Raw genomic sequence first — 23,857 nt, 5'->3', positions numbered from 1 at the left:
GTGGGTCACGTTATTAATTTCACATAGCCCTAATCTCAAGATTTCAATGTTGGTGTACCTGGACAGTTCGATCACTTTACATGGGTAGGGCACTAAAGTTTCATCCAGTAATCACTAAATCGGGAATCTTCAATAAATTTACACCATAGGAATTGACACAGCTGATGGCAGAGAAACATGACTATATTAAACAAGTCAATATTTATTAGGTTTAGAATGTAACAGGGCAATAGTTTAACACGAGCCTGCCTAAACTGTACTCCCACTTTTACTAGCTGTTCAGAATGGTAAAGTGTGCCAATAGATTGTAAGGCTACATTTTCTATAACAAAGCTTGAAATCCTTCGCTATATCGGTGAGCCACCTTGCACAGTCATCAGGAGACAACATGCTGTCCACAAAACAGAAGTACACATCACAGGTCTAACATCATGCTCACCAGTAAAACAACATTCATTTACCTTACATATGTCACTAGCTATAATTGATAAGCACCCCCTCGTGTGCAAAATGCATGACACAAATGTATTTTAAGTAAAGCTATATAATCGGTAGATTCTAATAATCATTTGTTATATTTAGGAACCCTAACCATTAATATTGCTTGTCCCTCACAGCCTTGGAATAATGTAAAGCTGGTGTGAGAGTTGTCAAAGACAAATAATTCGTCCTATGTTTAATGTATTTTTAATTGGGTGTATGACAAGTGCAAGCTTTGTGTAACTATTCTAAAGGTCAATGTCAGTTTCATCACGATCGGTTGTATGAGATGCCTTCTCGTATAACTGCTTTTATTACCTTCAAAATTGCCTCATGCATGGGCACCTTAGTTAAGTAAGAACACGTAGCAAGGGGGTCTCTGTCTAAATCAAACTAGATTTATTTACTGCACTACTATTTCCTGCAAGCAGGAGAAGCTATCTTCCTACTTTGTTTATAAATCATGAATTACAGTAGCCCTCTTTAGCTTCTGGAATAATTTCTCTAAAAGAAAATTCTATGGACTATATAATTTCAAATAGGATCACATGCTCTCCAGATGTTCTACAAATCTTACCCAGATACTGCACAGAAACAACTAGTTCAATAGCCTCTCTAGTGTTTACACATTCAAGTAAGCGCAGAAAAGTGTTGGGGCAAGGAATGTTCAGCAAATATTCTTCTGGATAATCGTTTAAAGCCACTTGGTCAGTCACTTTGCCTATTCTGAACTAAAGCCTACTGATACAGAAACAAAAGATATCCTTAGAACAAGGAGGGAGTATAGACTGCAATGGCAACCTCATTATTTTTTAATTTCTCGCCTTTCAGTAGAACCTTTTTTAGTTAATTTTGGTCTGAGGAATTAGAGTCAACTTTAACTTGGAGGAATTCAACAAATTGAACTAATTGGATTAGTTGATTCACTTCCTATATAGGGGTGGATATTGCTAATTTAATTGTCAATGACTCCCTGGTAGCTGCAATTAGCGTTTCAGTCCCTAAATTCTCACAGGTCACTAACCAGTATTAAAATGAATGCATTCATTTGAAAAACACAATGAAGTTTAAAATAATGTGACATGTATAGTTCAAGAAGAATTATCATCAATTTACTTTCAAATAATTTTTACTTTGTTTGCTATATTTAATGTAGATATAATAATCTGTTCAATATGTTTTCTATACTATATCCATTATCGTCCATAGGGTTAGCAGAAGAGGAACCTTAGCGTGATTTACCAACTCACTCACTATTTTAATTAGGCCTGGGTGAAATGTAAATTACCCCAACACAATACACATAATTTAGGCATTTTCACGTTGCGCTTGTTATGTAAAATCCCTAAAATTATGCTATTATGAAATGTTGCATATTACACCAGAGTTTGTTGCAAAATTATAGCGTGCTAGATCATTAGCAATCAGAAAGCGGCAATTGTGTTTTTCTGTTTTTGTTAACATGAAATGTGTCCTCGTGTCAAAAATTGACGCAAGGACACATTTACAATGTTTCCATTAGTGAGTGTAAACAAAGTCACCTTAACTCTATTATTTCCAATAAGTGAGATATTTTGATAAAGGGACAGACAGATGTGGGTGAATAGGCGAATGAACGGCCAAACAGATAGGGCAGACAGGAATTCAGGTCGGTAGGTAGGCAGGTAAGTAGGTAGGTAGAGAGATAGATAGATAGATAGATAGATAGATAGATAGATAGATAGATAGATAGATAGATAGATAGATAGATAGATAGATAGATAGATAGCAGTCCAATAATACTCTGAATTACATATTTTTCAGTTAACCAAGTTCCAAACCGTACAGCAATGGAGATAACATCTAACTACGTCATACATGTAGAAATGCACACAAATAACGTTTATCTTGAAAATGTACCTTCCATGACCCCTGCATTTTCAATAGTGTGATGCAACATGCGAATAGAGATGTTATTGCAGGTGCTATTAACACATAAATACTGTTTCTGAAATTGTGAATATGTTGTACCTAATCTTTTTTTATTTTCAAATTAATAAAATTAGCAAAATATGAACAATGTAAATATGTATCATCTATATTAATCACAGTGATTCACAGACAACTGTATTAAGGAAAAAAACACTCACCATTTGAAGAACATCAGAAGAAACCATCTGCATACAGCACATTGCTGTAGCTAAAGCGCAGACAATTGTAGAGATGATATTCAGAGCGCACACACTAAACAACAGATCCTGAGGACAGACACACAAAAAGTTGTCACATTTTAGTTCACCTGAATATAAATGTTGCCTACGACTATTTAAGTGGTAGACGGTACAATGTAAAAAAAAGGAATCAGCACTGCACCCATTTCTCGATTTTTTTATTTTCTTAAACTCATAGCCATAACTAAAGAGACATACATTGTATACACCACACCACAGCTAAAGAGACATATATTGTGTTTGCAGCCATTACTGGAACAGAAAATAATAAACTCTCTTCTGAAACAAAGAGCATGTTTACTAAAACTAATATTTTCATGTATATTGCAAAACTTCCTCAACTAAAGATGGAAATACATAGACTGCTACCACCAGGCCTATGAAAAACAGACACACAACTAACATCACCATAGGCTGATATGTAGGATGAGTAAAGCGCCTTAAAACCACTGGGACAAATGCGGTTGAACAATTCAGATTACTCTGCTTATGAAACTTGAGCTTTCAGCCTTGTGATTTACTAAATTGCCTTGAGGAAGGAATACCTAGACATATGTAGCCTGGGCGAAACGTGTGACGGTTGTTTATTGTTTCTCAGTCTACTCTGTAATAAATATCTTGTTTATACTTTTGAAACTGATTAACATTTCAGCTTCTTGATGATTTTGACAAAATTGATTAAACATGCATTCAGAAATTTGACTGAAAAATGAAAACTAGCTCCTAATTTTATCATATTGTTTATTCATTATTTAGAAGGGTTCCACCCATGAGAATCAAGTCGCACCTGAATAAAAAATATATGCTCTCAACTAAGCTGTTCAGCGCCCTAATACATCAAGGAAGCTCTATTCTTCTGTGCAGGCTGCCAAACATGTCCGCCTTCACAGTGGGATTCAGTATTCCCACAGGGAGATTGATGGAGTGATAGACCACAGGTGCGTTGTTTTCAAACAGAGGCATCATATTCCTTATTTACACAAGCAGATAAATAGTGCAAAATGGCAAAAAAACAGCTTGGGTATATGGCCTTCTAAGCTGTGCTATTAGCATCTGCTGTTGGTGACCACAGATGGTTTCAGTCAAGAACCTGCTACCAAAATACAGAGTAGGTGACCTTCCCACTAAACAGAGCCCCCTCTTGGATTCCTACTCGCTCATCAATAGTTAAAGGAAACTAGGGTGCCATATTCACAATACTATCTTAAAGATGATAACTTAATCCATGGAATTTACAGATGGACATATGAGTTAATTAACAAACATACAGAATATCTGACTAGTGAGCAAGAATGAATCAGAAGTAAATAACCACAACTATGTAAGAATTCCATCAACAGCAGGGACATTTGTTGTCTATGTTGACTTTTGCGTTTGTAGTAGGAAATGGGGTGGTCCCAGGAGTCTTGATGTTAAAACTTTATGTTGCCAGTCCTGCATATTTGGAAAGGGAACTCCCTTATTCTGTAGGAAAAAAATGATTGCCTTTTCTCTGGCGTTACTACTTGCCTCGTCCATATATGTTGCAAAATGGCAACTATATGAATGGGACAAACATGTCTCTGTGAATCCCAGAGGATACATGTGGAAGTGAAGATCAAACTTCTCCCTTGGTCAACAAAGTCACAGTTGCTGTGAACAAAGAACATTGGAATGTTGAGGCTCCAGGCTTTTACTAGCCATTGGAAGGCCAGAGCACTCATTGTCTTCAATGGAGCTCCCAACATTCCAATGTTATAATATAGCCTTAGAACCCGCCGTAGCGGGCTCTACCGGCTATTAAAGGCCCGCTCCCGCGTTAAATGCCCGAGCCGAAGGTGAGGGCATTTAACAAGGGAAAGGGCCTTTAATTGCCGGTAGAGCCCGCTACGGTGGGTTCTAAGGCTATTAGAACATTCTGCCACTCAGGGCAGAATGTTCTGTTAAAAAAAACAAATTGCTCACAGAGCCCGAGGGGATTAAAATCCCCTCGGGCTCTGTGAGGCTTTGTTCACAGCTATTGCTGTGAACAAAGCGAACATTGGAATGTTGGCGCTGCAGGCTTTTACCGGCCTGTAAAAGCCCGCAGCACTTCACTGTCTTCAATGGACATGCCAACATTCGAATGTTCTAATATTTGTTATTCTATGGCAGAAAGCTACAAAGATCACAGTGGATCACTTTCGCTTGCTCACAATTCCCTTCTTCAAAACGATGCCAACCTTTCCTATTCCAAGAACATATATGCTAGTATGTTTCTCTATAGCATCTTGAATGTTAGGTGAAATAAGTCAATGAAGGCCAGAATGGAGCTCTGTCTGATTAGGATACACATGCAATAATTATGGATATTCTCTGAATTATGCTTGGGCTGTTGCATGAAAAGTTACACAAGCTATGTTCTCATGTACAAGAGAGAGAAACCAGGTACCAGCTCCATAGGTTACAAATGTGCTAACTACTGTTTTCTTTGTTTGAGGAAAGGTAAACTTGTAAATTTCTTTCCATTCTCTTTTTCAGGGGTGGACATGTGTGAGTCTATACTTTTATGTAGATTTACACTCAGATTTTGTGAATAGGCAAAGACTGTAAAGTTACTGAACAGTGTAAGAGTAAAGTTACTTGTGTAAATAACTTCCAAGTGTAACTTACCTTTGTGAATAGCCCAGTCACTGGGTTGGCAACAACAAAAAATAAAATGCTGCTGATTTGCTTTTTCTCCTTTGAGAATATGGATTAGTAGTTGAAGGAGGCAGTAGCCTTTTTCAACTAAGGATCACACTATCCATTACTGGATCCAGTTACTAGATCCAGTTAGGTGTCAGCCATTTAAGCATGAGCTCAAGCCTTGGAACTTGTAGCACAGAGGAGACAGGCTTAATATAGGAGAACTGTGTAAAGCATTTACAGTGCCACAACATTTAGAAGGTAGAAAACTCAACATCATAAAAATCCCAGTCCAGCGTAGAAAAATAGAGAGCAGTTTACTGAGCAAGTGGACACCAAATTCACAAAAAATGGATATAGGGAACTAGAGATAAGATTTTTCAAATTTGTAGGTGTTTCTAGAGCCAAAAAGCACAAAGCAACAGCCTTGGGTAGCTAGTCACTCTAGACATTCAAAATTCAAAAGTTAAGGCAAATGGTGATAGAGCATGGGTCAGATACAGAGACCAGGTTTGGTCCAGTGTAAAGTTTATCTTCTGACATTGGGCCTAATTTAGAGTTTGGCAGAGGTTACTCTGTCACATAGGTGATGGATAGCCCATCAGCCGAAATATGAATCCCATTAAAATCAGGCCCATTGTCTTAAGAACATCCTTGTCGTTTAAGTTGTCAGTCGGTCAAGGTGCCAACTGTATTCAAAGAGAAGTTCATCGATGTCGGCCCGCTTAAGTGTGAGAGTCTCCATGCTGGTGAGAAGTTTGAGGATCTTGACATCAAAGGCAGGAAAACTCATAGCGGGTAAAGACCAAGGATCAGACCCAGGAAGGTGTGGTTGTCGACAGGGTGCTGCTCGATGTTGGTCCTGGCGAAGTCCTATATCTTTGGAGTTAGAAATGTTTTTGAAAGTTAGGATCCTATCAGAGGGGAAAACCAGAAAGTTGAATCTGACCAGCAGTACAATGTATGTGGCTGCAGTGCAATGTCGGAGGCTGCAGCTCAGCAGTGGTGTGGTGGAAGTCTCTGTTTTTGTTTTTTTGTTTTTGGCAAACATCATTGAAAAAAGTTTAAAAGTACCAGTTATTAGGGTTATACAGGAGGAGAACACTGTATCCAAGAGCCCCAGGGAAGTAGGGTCACTGTTAGACCTTCCAGCCCTAAGGTGGTCTCCCCCAATTTGCCTCACTCCTCCATTTTTGCTGATTTCATTTTTGTTGACCTTAAGGCTCTGTGCACTTTATCACTGCTAATGAATGCTAAAGTGTGCTCACTATATAAAACATGGAAATTGTGGCTTAAACCCAATTGGGACATTTGATTTACTTGTAAGCCCCTAGGAAAGTGGTATTACATGTACCCAGGGTGTGTAAATTAAATACTAGTGAAACTGCAGAACAGAATGTGCCACCCACTTAGGTAGCCCTGGTAAACATGGCTCAGGCCTGCCTTTGCAGCCTCTGGGTGCATTTTCAATTGCCTTATCAAACTGGCAAAGTAAACTTTTTGCCAGGCCTAAACCTTCCTTTTTAATACATATAGGTCACCATTAGGGTAGACCCTAAACAGGTCATCTGGCAGGATGCAGTGTTGGACATGTATTTTTAACTTTTACACATCCTGATAATGAAAACCTCTTACATTCATTTTTCACTACTAGAAAGCAATTGACTTGCTAGTGTCCATCACGTCCTCCTGCATGGCCATTGCTGCTGCTGCTTCTGCTGCTTCTGCTGCTTCTGCTGGTGTCTCCTCACAGAGACTGCCGGCTCTGTGTTCAAAGCCACCCATCTGTGTCTGTCTGTTTTCTGTCTTTCCTCTTTTCTCCTCTTTTGTCAGTTTTACTACTGTTTTCTACTATTTTTTACCTCTGTCTCTCTTTTAATTTTTCTTTCCCCCTTTTGCGCTCTCCCACGCATCCCTCCCAGCCGCTGCTGCCCCCCCTTGTAGTGCTTCCCGCTTCCTACCCTCCCGTCTCCCAGATGACAAATCCCCCCTCTTCCTTCCCTTCTTAAGGGTGGCTGCTGCGCAGTGAGGAGTGACTCCACTGCCCTTTTTGGCCAATGACCATCGCTCCCTCGTGCATGGGCACTGCTGCTACTGCTTCTGCTGTTGGCTCTGTGTTTGAGGCCAGCCATCTGTGTCTGTGTATTTTCTGTATTTCCTCTTTTCTCCTCTTTTGTCTGTTTTACTACTGTTTCCTCCAGTTTTTTTACCTGTCTCTCTTTTAATTTTTCTTTTTCCCTTTTGCGCTCTACTGCGCTTCCCTACCTGCCAGTGCTGCCCCGCATCCCCATCCCCACCCTTGTAGTGATTCCCGCTTCCTGCTCTCCCCCCTCCCAGCTGACCACTTCCCCTCCCCTTCTTAAGGGTGGCCGTTGCGCGACCGTGCCGATGGTATGCCAAAGGCAAGCCTGTCTGTGCTGGTCTGTGCCTGGACGATATCCAGCTCCACGGACCCTGAATCTCGCACCACCCACTGATATGATGACAGGAACCTCCACACACTGAACCCTGGACATTAGAGCACCTGCCACCCTGTCTCTCCCAAGGACACCCACAGACCAGTCTCCTGCTGCCACTGGCACCTCACTCTCTCTGCACGCCAAATGCTAGACCTCACAGCGCCAGAATCGCCTCCAGACCACCTCAAGTGCATCATCCTCAACGTCCGCTTCCTGCACAAACACTATGTAGAGATTTGGGAACTTACAGACACCACGCACTCGGACATCACTTTCCTCACAGAGACATGGACCAACCGGACATCCAGACCGGACATCGCCGTTGCCATGCCCAGCAACTACAAGCTGCTCTGCAAAGACCGTCCATCCTGACCAGGAGGCAGTATAGCCATTGCCCACAAGACCATCCTCCAACTGACGATCAACACACAGGAATTCAGTCCCATCATGGAGCACCTCCACTTCCAAGTGCTCACCACCCAAAGAACACCACCCGCGGCACCCTCATCTACAGGTCACCGGGACCACGCCCAGCATTCAGCGATGCCATCATCGACATCATAGCCCCCCAAGTACTCACCTCAAGCAACTACATTCTCTTCAGTGACCTCGACTTCCATTTAAATGAGCTCAGTGACCACAATACCTCATCAACACCTCGAGAACCAGGACACAATCAGGTTCAAACAACTGGTCACCATCATAAACTGCCGGACACACCTTCGACCCCATTTTGTTCCGCCAGCAGCAACATCATGATCGTCGATTCAACCCTGCTATACTGGACCGGCCATCAATGCATCCACTTCTCCATCTCCACACCCACAGCGCACACTCATACAACACACCCGTCCTAAAGAAAATGGAAACAGACATCTGAAGAGTAGCTCATCAACACCCTCAGCAACTCACCACCCCGGACATGACAGATGCCAACAACTCAGCACGCAACCTCCACAAATGGATTACTGACTGAAACGACACCCTAGCTTTCATCCGGACGACCACAGGGAAACACTCCTCCATGAAAGCCAGCTGGTTCACCCCTGCACTCCAGGGATCAAAGCGCTCATGCAGGAGGCTGGAGGCTGGAGAAGAAGTGGAGGAACAGCAAATCCCCAAAGACCTCACTACTTTCAAATCTGCAACTAGGTCCCATCATGGCCTCATCCGGTCCACCAGGAAATCCATCCTGCAGGATCTCATCAACAACACCATGCACAATACTAAAGAACTCTTTAACGTCATCAAAGAATTTTTCAAACTCCAAGCCGAGACCACCAACATCCCTCCATCTCAGGATCTGTGTGACAGACTTGCCACCTTCTTCCATCAGAAAATCAAAGGCATCTATGACAGTTTCGGACCCTAAGACGTGCTGAACTCACCAACGACACCCCTGCCAGGACTTTCCAAACCCCAAGACTCCTGCACACCTAGACCTTCCTCACAACGGGCGATACCCACTCAATCATGAGCAGCATCCACTCTGGAGCCCCTACCAACCCCAGCCCCACTACATCTTCACAAAGACCAGTGCCTCAATCATGCCTGAACTCTGCAAGACCATCAACTGCTCCCTAGAATCAGCAATCTACCCAGAAGACTGGAAGCACGCTGAGGTCGGACCACTGCTGAAGAAACCCACGGCGACCCAACGGATCTCAAGAACTACCGCCCCATCTTGCTGCTGCCCTTCCCAGCTAAGGTCGCCGAGAAAGCAATCAACACTCAGCTGCGCCAACACATCGAGGACAACAACATCCTGGACGTCCCCCAATCAGGATTCAGGACCAAACACAGCACCGAAATGGCCCTGCTTGCCACCACAGATGACCTTTACTCCCTCCTTGATTGCGGACATACAGCAGCACTCATCCTGCTGGATCTTTCAGCCGCTTTCGATACAGTATCCCACCACACCCTATGCGCTAGATTTAACGCAACAGGCATGACCCTTTGATGGATACACTCCTTCCTGACAGGCAGAACACAGAAAGTCAGACTCCTGCCACACCTGTCAGAACCTACAGACATCAGCAGTGGAATACCCCAAAGATCATCATTGCACCCCACACTGTTCAACTGCTACATAAACCCGCTTGCCCCTATGATCAGCAACTACAGCATAAACATCATCTCCTACGTAGATGACACCCAGTTGATCATCTCCCTTACCAAGAACTCTTCTATAGCCAAAAAGAATTTCAGGGATGGGATGAAGCAGTCACCACCTGGATGAGGGAAAGCTGCCTCAAGCTGAACTCTGACAAAACCTCATCATGGGACCTTCCTCCTCAGGCTGGGATAACTCCTGGTGGACCTCAACAATAGGCAGGCCCCCCACAAACCATACACTAAACCTCGCAGTCATCCTCGACTCAACGCTCACCATGACCAGACGGGTCAACTCTGTCACCTCCACCTTCTTCCACACCCTCCGACTCCTACGGAAGAACTTCAGATGGTTACCAACCGACTGCTGATAAAAACAGTGACACAAGCACTGATCACAAGCAGACTTGACTATGACAATGAACTGCCAAGAAGAACCTGAGCAAGCTGCAACAAGTTCAGAATGCCGCCGCCAGACTCATCCTAAACATTCCCTGTTGAGAGCACATCACAGAACACCTTGAAAACCTCCACTGGCTCTCCGTCGAGAAGAGGATCAACTTCAAACTCCTCGTGCATGCCTACAGAGCCCGCCATGGCAGCGGATCCAGCTACCTCAAGCACCACATCATCTGGTACTCCCCTTCCAGACCTTTCCGCTCATCCCAGCAGTCACTCGCCAACGTACCACGCATTAAGAAGTCATCGGCTGGAGGAAGATCTTTCACATACCTGACAGCAAAAAGTTGGAACACCTTACCCCTTCATCTCAGACAGTCGCCATCTCTGCCTCAGTTTAGGAAGGACCTCAAGACCTGGCTCTTCAACTGATCTCTGAGGACACAACCCTCAGTGCCTTGAGACCCTACGGGTGAGTAGTGCGCATAAAACACCTGGGTTGCCAGGCAATGCTCCAGTCTGAGGGTACAAACCGTAGACTGGAGGATCAGGTGCAGAGGGTATACTCAGACCTGTTTTGGGGGGGCAGAAGGCCAAATCACACCCCAGTGTCACTTCTAGGGGTACTCTCCATGGTGGGGGTGGTGCAGAACCCTGGGAGTAGGGGCAGGGGAGGGAGAGACTCACCCCTGACCCCATTTTAATCTAATGGTATAGACCCTGTATTGAAGGGCCAGATTCAGAGTGTCCCACCTGATATGGAGGGAGGGGCTACTGCTAACAGTGCCCCTACTGTGTTGTATTCTGGGGGCACTCCTAGTTGGGGGGGGTGCAGGACCCCTGAAGGAAGGGCAAGGAGAAGGAAGCCTTGCCCCTGGCCCTAGTCCAACCTGAAGAGAGAGATCCCAGGTTGGAAGACCAGTTGCAGGTTAACATCCCTGCACTGGTGGGAGAATTATGCAGGACTGCTTCCACAAGCAGCCTGACAATTCTGGACTCTGGAGGTACCGCTCCTAGGGGAGGAGACAGAGCCCCAGAGGGGAGGATCAGTGTCAGGCTGTCATCCCTGACCTGCTGGAAGGGAGAGTGGTCAAAGGGTGCCACACACCTGGGGCTATTGCCCCCCACTCTCCACAGTCACAGTGGTTGGAGAGCCTTGAAAGGCCTGTGGCCTGGCTCTCCTCCCTGACAGCTGTCAGTGGCCACTGTGGCTTGCTGTCCTAGCAGACAGAGTTGCCCCTGGGGGGGAGGGACAGGAGTCACACCCCGGGTGTAGAGTGGGCCACACCACTGTGTTGGCCATGGTGGTACTATCTGCATCCCCTGGGATATATCTGTTAGAAGGTTAGACAGAATATGGACAGAAGAATCCAACATGAGTCAGGAAGGCACAGAACTGGAACATGCCCCTGCTGTTGTGTGCCTAGGTCCCTGTTCTATTGTCCCAATCAGGGAAGTCCATCAAGGTATTGATTGGTCTCCCCTGGCTTTAGGCTAGTAGGTGTTCGTGTTGGACTTTTTCCCTTTTGCAAGGTCATCTCCAATCTTTTTGCCTCCTTCCTCCTATTTTTTCTGACCTGTGTTTGTTGGCTTTAGGACTCTGGGCACATTACCACTGCTAACGAGTGCTAAAGTGCCTGTGCTCTCTGTGCAAATTGTATTGTTGATTGGATTATCCATAATTGGCATATTTGATTTACTAGTAAGTCCCTAGTAAAGTGCACTAGAGGTGCCTAGGGCCTGTAAATCAAATGCTACGAGTGGGCCTACAGCACTGGTTATGCTACCCACATTAGTAGCCCTATAAACATGGCTCATACCTGCCACTCAGTGTCTGGAATGCAGTTTTAAACTGTCAATTCGACTTAACAAGTGTACCCACTTGCCAGGCCTAAACCTTCCCTTTTTATACATGTAAGGCACCCCTAAGGTAGGCCCTGGGTAGCTCCGTGGGCAGGGTGCAGTGTATGTTAAAGGTGGGACATGAACTTACTTATGTGTTTTAAATGTCTTGACAGTGAAATACTGCCAAATTCGGTTTTCACTGTTGCAAGGCCTATCTCTCTCATAGGTTAGCATGGGGCTGCCTTTAAATATTATTAAAGCACAGATTCATTTGGGGTCTCTGAACTCATAATTTAAAAATACATCTTTTAGTGAAGTTGGTTTTCAGATTGTGCGTTTGGAAATGCCACTTTTAGAAAGTAGGTTTTTTTTTGCTTAAAACATTCTGTGACTCTGCTTGTTTGTGGATTCCATGTCTGAGTCAGTTTGACAGTTGGGCTGTTTGCACCGCTCCTCTAGACAGTGACACAAAGGGAGCTGGGGTGTAGCCTGCATATCCTGATGGGTCATCTGGGCTGAGGGGAGGGGAGGAGTGGTCACTTACACCTGAAAGGGCTGTGCCTGCCCTCACACAATGGAGTCCCCAATCCCCTGGTGTGTGTCTGGGGCCTGGCCTAGGCAAGGCAAGATCTTAAAAACAACAAAGACAAAGGGGTTTAATAAGAGCACCCAAACCCCCTGAAAATCAGATCACTCACTTCAGGAATCAAGAGGAACCTCTGCCAAGGAGAATGATGCTGTGTTATCACCTCATCAAGGCATTTTGTGTTTCTAAGCGCTATTTTTGAGTTTAATCTTTAAAAATTCATAACTTGACGTGTCAAATCAGAGTTTTGTCGTTTTGGTCGTGTTTTGTTTAGATAAATATTGTCTATTTTTCTAAACCTATGCTGATTCATTTTGTGGTGTTTTTACTATATTACTGTGTGTTTGGTACACATACTTTACACCTGGTCTCTGAAGTTAAATCTGCCTGCTCGTGCCAAGCTACCAAAGGGGTGAGTGGGGGCTAATGGAGGGTGATTCTCCTTTACCTTGACTAGAGTAAGGATCCTTGCTTGGACAGGGGGTAGAATGACTGCCAACCCCATTTCTAACAGAGCTTAAAGAAGATCCATCCTAATGTCCACTGACCAGGATCTTCTCAGCCCAACCAAGTTCCTTTCAATTGGAGATATGCTTTATGGTAAAATGATTGGTATAGTCTCTCAGACTGCATCACATAATGTCTTGGAGACTCATCCATTTGCTTCACTGACACCAAACTCTCTGCCCTCATCTCACATTTGGCGTGAGGACCAAAATCTAGTGTATGTTTATCTTGAGAGCATGCTATACAAAGGTACAATGGGGCAAATTAGTCCTTTTTTGGGTCATTTTATATTCATTATATGTAGGCATTTGGACATCTGTTCCAGTGAAATTTAATGTCATACCGTTTTTCTTTCCTTAATGATAGTGACAAACTTATCCCCTAGGAGGAAATAGTACCAGTGGGCTCATTGAGCCTGGTAATGGGCAAGTGGTTGAATGGACACAGTCTAATTTATCTTTATATCTGTATGCCTGCCTACATTCCAAGCTATCAAATTATCTATCGATTTATACTAAACCACGCACATTGATGCAGCCAGACACACACACGTACTGAACCATCCATCCCTTGCTAATCTCAGTCTCTCATGCCCACCCCTGCACATTCTCTCTCCTTGTGCCTTTGTGCTCCCAGTTTATCTCCCTGTTCTCACTATTCTATTTAGCTGCTACCTGTGGTATTTTCCCCTCTTTCTCTTTGTTTTTAAAGCACTTTTTTACCTGCTATACTAATAAAGTTCGGCATTTTTTTCATTGGCTCATCTTTGTTCCTTTATTCGTTTGTCTTACTGAATTTATACTTATTTCTTTGTGGGCATCTCTATCTGCCTCATTGGTAATCAGTTGACTGTGTATCGGTTTGTCTGTCTTTTGATAATTTTGCCTATCTATGCGTCTGTCTATCAACTTGCATTTCTTTCAATCTAGGGGCCAGATGTACAAAGCTTTTCTATGTTTGCAAACTGCCCAATTTGCTGAATTGGGCTGCTTGCAAACACAAAAGGGCATTTTTAATGTACAAAGGCCCAATTGCCTCTTGGTAACCTATTACCAAATAGCTAATATGTATAAGGACACATCTGTACAGTGATGTTTGCAAATACCAAATATCGAATTGCTAAGATTCTCTATTTGGTAATTGCAAACTATTATCTAATGTGTCACTAAGTTCCTATTTCAATGCAGATGTCTGTTTCTGAACCTCCCCACATCCTCCCTCGCACTTGTATCTGTTCGTGCCAATCGTTTTGCACTATTTTATGGCTTAATGGAACACAACGTTTGTCTAATTACAATCTATTTCTTGAGCATTCATTGCAAGCTGACGAGCAGACAGACTGATACATACTATTTTGCATCACAGCAGGGTTTTCAATAAGAAAAGCCTGTTAATCAATCCCATTAGACCAGATGTCACTGTTTCAACGTGAAAACCCTAAATGACTACAAATACGTATAGCCTTCTGAAGTTCATTAAGACCCTGCAGTCATTACTGTCGGGTTAAAAGGTTAACCATTAGAAAGAAATGTTAGGTCATGTTTGATTTTTCAAAGAAAAATCTTGTGTTAAGGATGTCAGGGAAACTGATCACTTTATGGCTGGGTGCCAAACCCCCCTGCAACTCTTTGTGCGATGTACCTGTTCACATATTCCCTAGAGTGCCAGGGCATATTGATCGAAAGTTAGAAAAATAGATCAGATGGTTTCACTGCCTGCTGACATGTCCACCGGTTTCACTGTGAATCTAGGAATGGTCACAATCAATGACTGCATGCGGAAAACCTTAATAGTTCGAAAGAGACACAGTTTTTTCACAACCAGTGGTCGAAGTGCGCAGGATCGGAGGGGCCTATACTTTTATGATTTATGAAACACAGTTCCCCTACTTTTTGAAAAAATACAACTGCCTGGGAATGGTTAATTCTGACAGTTAAAATGCCTCAGCTACGAATTAATCTGCAAATGTAAAGGATGTTTTGGAGCCACAGGCTTTAATTACGCTAATCACTCAAAGATTTGTGTTGACAAAAATATATTCTTTTTGAGCTGTAGTACAAAATAACTAACTAGACTGTGAAGTGCGTGCTTTTTATTGCTAATGTATTTATATCACACTTCCTACACCAGGAGGGGTTGAAGGGACAGTAATGTAAAAAAATTGCACCATATACGCTGTGGGTATTATTAAAATCTGTATTTTGAAAGAGCCATTTCATCTTGAACATTTTGCACGTTTTGTAGCAATCCATCTTATTTTGTGTATAATGCAAGTTTAAAATGATGAATTACAATTTCACAGTGCTTTCTGTCACAGGCTGTGACCTCCTAGCAGTAAAAATATACAAGTCACTTTTCTCCACTGCAGCAATCAAGATTTTTTTTAATTTATGTTTCATTTAAGCTGCACATTATTTTATATGTAGCTACCTGACAGTAAAAAAACAAAAACAGAATATTTTTTTTTTAGCCACACCTCTGACCCCACCGCCATGCTCACTGACTCCGCCCCACTGCATGCAGCACCACAGTTCCCATAATTTTTTCAATGCACTTCGACCACTGTTCATAACTGACAAGAGTCACACACGACACCCCTGTGAACCGCTGCTTCAGCTCTGTCTGTCCTGACTATCGTGTATGAAAGGCATATACTAACACATCTTACACACACAAATTCTAACTTACAAAATAGGTGGCCTGGTATTGTATATAAATGTTCAAACGCCCACATGGTTCTACTCTGCATTCAGATCCCTTATGGATAGAAGGCATTCTATGCACTTTGAAACATTAGACTTGTGCATATAAAAAGTTGAGACTGAATTCAAATTCCATTATGCACATGCACTATTTACGCATGCGCCTAATGGATGGTCTGGCCTAATGAAAAGCCATCTAATAGCATCTTTAACAGATTATCAGCGTGGATGGTAAGCACTTACTTCCCATGTGCCTTAGGAGAATCTGTTTCTCCAGTACTTTGAAGGGGTAATGTTCTCTGACAGTCTTGCACCATCCCTTTTGAGTTCCTATTTATTCCTGCTATTCTACAGCACTGTTTTCCTCTCTCTTACATGATCTGATCTCCCTTTCCACACTGGTCCTGTTTTTCCACTTTACTTCACAATGTCCTCGTCATTCATTTACGCATTGCTTTATTGTCCTGCCTTCTCTTCTTCCTCCAATGTGCCTGTTTTCTCCCATTTCCCAATAATGGTCCCCAGAACACCTTAGTCTTTTGTGCCTCATAGGTCGTGTTTCACACTTAAAACTTTCCCACAGATTATTGCCCCTTCCTCTGCCCAAATGTCCTGTTTCCCTCCATCTCCTTGATGTTTTGTTTGAAACACATCATTTAATTGTGTCTTGACTACAAGTGGCCCCCCACCATAATGTCTGGTCCACCATTCCACATATCACCAGCAGGTCCTGAGTAGCCTTCTTTTAAGCGGGATCTGTTACTATCAGTGTGTAGTCTATTTTATTTCTGGAAGGTTGAAGTAGGGAGATATTCAATTAAAGATCTGACTAAGGAATATCATTATCGCAGTAGAACTCTAACTCAGAATTTTTGCATTCAAAGGCCAGAGGTTCTTTGACGATGTTCAAACAAATTTGGATCCTTAGTTTACCAGAGTAACTAGATAAAGGTTTTTCTGTCATACCAATTGATGCTGATATGGATAACTTTTTGCACTCTAAGCTAGGAGAGAGCATCATTTTTACCCGCCTAATAAATTTCCAATTCTTTTTTGAATTTGAGTAAAGGACATTTTCCCCCCATACTTATCATTTTACCACATTCATTCATATTTGCTTTAACAGACACCGAGTGAAACATGTTGCTGTTGAAAGACATGTGTTTTAGCCTTTCCTCCTAACTTTGCCATAATAGTAACCTTTTTCACAGACACCAGATGTAAATTAACAACCTCCTGTTCAAGTTACAGGCATGCAACAAGCTACAAAAGGTTGTTATTGCAATTGCTCAACTGGCCAGTGCCAAATGTACTTGAACTGGACCCTGCTGTTCACCTTGGCCTGACACCCGGTGAGTCTCTAATTGCCTCCTCTGAAGTCCTAAGGAGCTTTAGAAGTGTACTCCAAGGGTGTACTGGAAATTAAAGGACTAGGAAGGAAGGTAAAATCTTTGACCGAGACAAACTTGATTGGTGTATCTGATCCATGCTCAATCGTGGTCAGACTCAAATTGTTCCTAGGTTCTGTTTTACCACAACCTTAAACTATCATTGGCACTTTGTGCTTTTTGACACTATTGTTATTTAAAAGTTTAAGAATTTACATCTTAGGTTCCCCTTATTTGATTTTTGCATTTTGGTATCTGCCCTTTTGTTTGTTAATTGTTGCTCTACTTTTTGTATTTGATTTGGGATTTTTATTCTTTTGCATTTTGACTTTATTACCATTTTGGTGCTACATAAATACTTTTCATATTGCCCTAAGTTAAGTGTCTGCTTTGCGCCTTAGCTATCAGGGGTTTGAGCTCAGGTTAATTTAATGACTTTGAGGGTTCACTCTCACAAGAGTTTTGATTAGCTCTTGAGGGAGGTAGTCACCCACCTAAATTAATATTCTAATTTCTTACAATATTGTTTTTAGATTGTCTGATTTTTTTAAAATAAGGGGCTGTGTCAGGCATCATTTGTTTATATTTGTGGCTTATTTGTTGTTGTTGCTTCAAGAGCTACATGAATGCTAGGCTTGCTGGATGGAGAAGGAGAATCATATGTGCTGGATTCATTTGTGTGAGCAATGGACTCTGGGCTTTGCTATTAGTTTCTCTTCTTACAGTTATTTTAATTGGCAATGTCTTGGCTTGTACGTGCATTGAGTCTGAGGGTTTTTTGAGGCATGAGAGTGCCCCAACATTATCCTGCAATCATGCACATATTTTGTTCTACATGCTCTTAGTTCGATGAGCTGTAGGATGATTGGGGCATCCCCAGATTTGTCCTAGAATCTTGAGCCTTATATGATTTGGTTTTTAAGAGTCTGATGTATTAAGGTAGGCCTTGGGTGCTTACAATTTTTTGTCAATGTTGGACTTTTCTAATAAATGTACTATGTATCTGTGGGACAAGGAGTTTTTGGTGCAGTCAAGTTGTTGACTTTGGGATATTTCATTCTCTGCTGCGGGTGCCACAAGTCCAAGGGGCTACACGTGGCTTCTGGATGCTTTCTGTTTTTTCATTGAATTTTGGGAACTTGCTGCTTTGACTCTGGACAGCTATTGAAGTTATGGAGTGACTTAAGAATGTTCTTGACATTTTAAACTTTTTCTGTGATGGATGACATGAAGACGCAGCTGGATTGGTAAAGAAAGACACTAGCCCCACATTTAGCCACACAACTATCTTCACCAGAGCAAATTTGGCTGAAGTGCTTAACCAGGTGTCCCAGTCCTAGTGTCAAATTTAGGATGAGGGAGCATCACAAGGCAATTTTTCAGGATGAACTATATTGCTCAATAATTCTGTAATGTGTCTTTATTATACTGTATGTATTGTATCACTGTTTCTGAGTGTGACGGATTGTTTTTGTTTGAATACATCAGGCCAGCAGTTATAACATGAAAAAATGGAGTTCCTTTCTAAACATGAGAACACTTTTCTCACATAAACTTGGTACCTATGAAAGGTGGAGCTTATCAAAAAGTGACATGAACACAATAACCATCCCCAAGAAGCTCAAAAGTGTTGTTCTTGGGATCATAAACTCTGCATTCTTCTGAAGACATATGTATCATGGCCTACCTAGTGCAATTATTATACGTTGATAGGATGCAGAAAGTGATGGATCCAATGTACCCGTATCCATCCATCAGAAACAAAACTTTTTGGCACTACTATAGTGGAGAAATGCATGTCTTTGGTAATAAAACAAGAAAGAGCTGCTTGCTTCCCATAAAAGTGTCAGTCAGAATTAGTAAAAGGGGGGGTGGGTGAGTCACTTCCACTATCGTCAGCATCTCTTAAAAGAAGGAGTCCCTCAACTTCTTCAATCTTCAGTCTCACTTTCAGACAATGGCTGTCAGTGGTACAAGAGCACTGAGTGTCATGTGAGACATGGCAAAAGCCAGGTTGCCACTAGAAATGCTAATCTTCCTTCTAGCACCAACCTAACATTCTTGGAAAAGGTTGGTATGGCACTTTAACAGAGTCTAATCCAGTTACAACAGTTGGTGTGTTTCTCTGCATATATAAAGAAAACGTGCCACAAGTATGCCTGCAAATGCTTGACCAGAAACAGAGAGGAGTCAAACTACCTATAGACCCTGGATATTTAACCCACTACGTTTGACACCACAAAACAGTTCAGACATCATCACTTGAATGAACACAACTCTCGCTGGGATATTTTAATCCTTTAGGAGGCAATCTGTCCTTTTTGCCTTCTGTACCACCTGAAACTCTGAAGTGCATTGTGTAAGAATATGATAAGCATCTTGTGCTGAGAGTTAATGGTGTCAACAGAAAGGCAAACATAGACACTAACAGAATGTGCACATGGAGAAGCAACACATTAGGTTGGCTACTGGTTCCATTTTGCAGTCCTCAGTTGCTTCGGAGTCAAAAAGAGATAATAGAATTGCATAAAAAACACGCCATGTCTACATGTAAAAAGAGGGTACCACTTGAGTTTGATTAGCACTGGAGTGTTGTCACATTTCTGAAGCTCGTGATTAGCCGTGACTGTTTTGCCACTTCATCAATGACTGATTTTAGAAGGCAGTATGACTAGCAGGGAGGCCTGTGAGTAAGAAGACCCCTTACTTCTCTATTGAAATGACTATTACTTGAATATTTGGTTTTAGATCATTGGTAAGTATAAAAGTCTGGATGGACTTTAGAAACTTTTGTTTATATGCGCCTTCTGCCACGGCATTTATGCATGTATCTAGAATGACTTTAAAGATAAGTATAAAGCCAGAGACGTGGCATTGCATAACATTTAGAAAAGAGAACAGTTTGTTGTAGGTTAGTCTGCCAGACTTGAGCAATGTTGCTGTTTGGGTCACGCCTAATGATGAGGATCTCTATTTAGTTTTAATTGCTGGGATGTCGTCCAGTACTGATTTTTTCATTTACACTCTGTGATGTAGTCAGTGAATAAACTATTACCAATGTTTACATTCATCTATGCATCATCAGGATATTGGTGGAATAAAAATAACAGACCAACCACAAATGTTATTAATAGTTACAGATTTCGATTGAAAAGGATGGGTGTGGGAGAACTAGGTTTTAGCCTTGTGGGGTACCAAAAGGAGTTTTCATGGGATTAGAGAAAGTGTTCCTCATGACATTCTAATGATGCTAATGCAGATCAGAATTGAATCTTTGCAATACAGTGCCATCAGTGACAATTAGAGTCAAAACGATGCCAAGCAGTATGTTGTGGTCAGTTGTATTCAGTGTGTCAGAGATGTTGGGCATGATCAAAAATCATGCTTCCGCTACCCAGCATTTGGGACCTGTCATCCATGTTATTAAAAACAACAGTTTTGATGCTGTACCCAATACTGAAGTCTGATTACAACATGTTATTTGCCCATTTTCATTGACATATTTGTTCAGTGGATTAGCCACAAATTGTCCATGGCTTTCAGAATATGTAATATAATAGTTTCCTTCAAGGGGGCATGGGCAGGCACTTGCTAAGGGAGTGTTTTTTTAAATATATTTTATTAGCATTTAAACAATATACAATTTCAGCCAATGCACCATTGATATTACATACCAAATTATCGTCTGTGAGCTAATTGCCCTACAATAAGACCACCCACTTCATGGCACTAGTTGGGAAACCCACCTTAGCAACATGGGGTACACCCTGCTGGTGTATTAAACTGATCTGAGATAACAAAAAATGAATGCATAAACTGTTTATCCCCTAACCCACCACCCACCTGTGCTCTGCCCATCGCTTAAATCAACAGAAAGGAGGACTCTGCTTGCTATGAAGGAGTCTGGACACCTCCCGCCCCAGCCCTCAGTTACTGCACGAGCGTGTGGCTGCCTCCACTGATTCACTTCCAATCCTCCTTGTTAGGCAGGGGCCTCGGGAAATGTAGGCCAGAACTCTCACGCCATGGCAGCTATTTTGTCATATTTTAGAACTTGGCCCCTCCGTAGTCCATATGTCTCAGCCGCGTCTTGCAATGTAAGACAGCCGCCTGCCAGGTATAGATCTGCTAATGTAGTGCACCCCACACCTCGCCAGAGGCCTATGGCCATGGACTCTGCTATTTGCGCAAACGGCCGAATCTTCCAAATGTCCAGTTCCGGAGCATAGGGCGCTTTATGGATTATCTCACACACTGCTCGCTCTCAGAGCCTGCACAGCAGTCTAATTACATGGGGCATCACACCCGGCACACTGTTAACATGCAACAGTAGGGTCCCTAGTTCAGGGTCCCTGTAGATGCCAGCCAGAGCGTACTTCTCCCCGGTGGGTTCCTCAGCTTACCAGTGCAAGGCATGTTGCAGCTGAGATGTTGGTAAGGGAAGTGTTAATGATACATTGCCAGATAAGGAGCAGAGAAGTGCTTACTGATCTGGCAAGATTAGATGCATGGGGTCAAAGTGATATCACGAGGGTTTACTGGATGAAACAATTTCTGCTATTCAATGGTGTTATTATGTTGGGATGTGTGGTGTAATTGTTGTATCCCTTCCTTGTAAAGGCAGTTCTATCACTGATGTCTTGGATATTTTGCTGAAAAGGTTTGCCAGTAGTTTTGACAATCTCTCATTGGTAATATGGACAGATTTAGAGTGTGCTGTAGTTTGAGCATTCAAAAGGTGAGAGAATTTCCCAGTGTTATGTTTAAAACTGCTGGTGTGTCTTTCATGAAAGAAGCCTTGTTTTCTTAGTTAGTTGAATTTGTATTTCGCCCTGCGACATTTAATGTTTTTGGTTACTCTGGGTGATGGCTGTTTTTTTATTTGTATTAGAGGGATCATAACATTTTTCTTTCTGTGTTTACAGTAGGTGTGAGCCATACATAACTAGTTCCTATCAATTCGTTTTTTAGAGTAATGCCACGGAATCCATGATGATTTGGATAAAGCCGTTGTAATGGTCAACGAAAGAGCAGGCATTGCCATGCCCGTGACTTGGAGAAATTAGTGCTGTGTTTAAAGTTTCAAGAGATAGCTTGTTTTGCGTTTTCTTACTTGGGTTGGGCTAGAAGCGATGGTTTCACTTTGAGAGACAGAATGGAATTATAAAATGGACAGGACAGTAAGTCTGAATTGGGTTTTCCTTAGTTTCGCGGTTTGGATCCGTAACAACTAGTCAGAGGTGCTCATATATGATTGGTGAGTTATTGCAGTAAGTGTGCTAGGTTTATGTGGAGAAGAAATTAGGATATTATTATAACTGATGTAGTATGTTGGAAAGTAGGTCATGTAGTTATTCAGTGAGTGAATTGTCTTTACCTGGCAGGTGGTATAGTAAATTAGGGTTGCTATGATTGCGACGTTCAGGTGTTTCTTTGTACAGCATGCAGCTATCCAACCTTGTAAACTACTGTAGTGACTACAGAATTTATTTTATTGGCGAATACACAAAGACATACAGTATATTTTACTATCCATTTGATATCTATTCACTATTTTATGTGTATGGATTGCAATTTAGGGAACGTTGGTATTTTTTCAAGAATAATGCTACATTTGGATACTGAGATGATGGAGATTTAAAATGATGTTTTGCTGCAGCTTCAAAGGCGTCTACTGGATATGGTGTGACAATGGAACTGCACCTGTTGATTCACTTTGCTAGGGAATGGCAACATTCAGGACCCTAGGCCATTGCGTTAATCTGTGCATACATGGATATTAGACATACATTGCAGTGCCTACAATCACGCCCTTAATGTTGCTACCTATGTGTATGGCTTTTGACCAGCCTCTTTAAAAGGTAGAGGGTAATGTGCACACAAGACATGACTGGCCTTGTTGATGATGTCACTGCTGATGACGTATGGGATGCTTGCTACCATGTCATTGATATGTCAGGGATTTCAAAGGACAGGTTTTCACTTAATCTTAGTAGATAATCATATTTTAGCTTTACCAACCATTTATCTGGAAATTTCATGGATTGATTGCAATTCTATAATTTGTCCATCTGTTGCTTCGACCACTTCCAGAGACAATACAAATGCCTGAAGGCCCATCAGGTTATGACCTGCTGCCATGCCTGGGAACACCAGCCACAGGGTAAGGCCTTCAGTCACGTTTTAGAGTGAGTCCTAGTGATTTAGGGATGGATGCGTTAACCTAAAGCCAAAGCAGATTGAGCGTGGCCTAGGTTGTGCCCAGTGCCTATACCATTTACTTTCAGTTCCCCCATGGCATTGTCTGTGCCCATGCTGTGTGTGTGCAAGAAATGATATGGGGTTTAACCATGGTGTGTGCCCTATCTGACTACCTGCAGAACCTACATTTCATGTTTTGTGGCACTGGACATGGCACTCAGTATTTCCAACATCATCTACATGGCAGCCAATAAACAAATACTATCATATACAATAAATAAAACAACAGCGACTCATTCTTATGAAGTTGCTCTACTTG

At 42.3% G+C, this 23,857-nt stretch overlaps 1 protein-coding gene across 1 annotated transcript in view; it reads right to left on the bottom strand.

The window, feature by feature from the left end:
- ENTREP2 (endosomal transmembrane epsin interactor 2) overlaps window positions 1-23,857 on the bottom strand; it is a 1,414,698-nt gene that overhangs the window by 561,819 nt on the left and 829,022 nt on the right. Inside the window, exon 5 of the mRNA XM_069222382.1 lies at window positions 2,610-2,717. Coding sequence (XP_069078483.1) covers window positions 2,610-2,717 — 108 coding nt within the window. The remainder of the gene's footprint in view (window positions 1-2,609; window positions 2,718-23,857) is intronic.

The sequence above is a fragment of the Pleurodeles waltl genome, chromosome 3_1 (assembly GCF_031143425.1).
Source record: "Pleurodeles waltl isolate 20211129_DDA chromosome 3_1, aPleWal1.hap1.20221129, whole genome shotgun sequence".
NCBI lineage: Eukaryota > Metazoa > Chordata > Amphibia > Caudata > Salamandridae > Pleurodeles > Pleurodeles waltl.
This window is presented reverse-complemented; position numbering and strand designations above follow the sequence as displayed.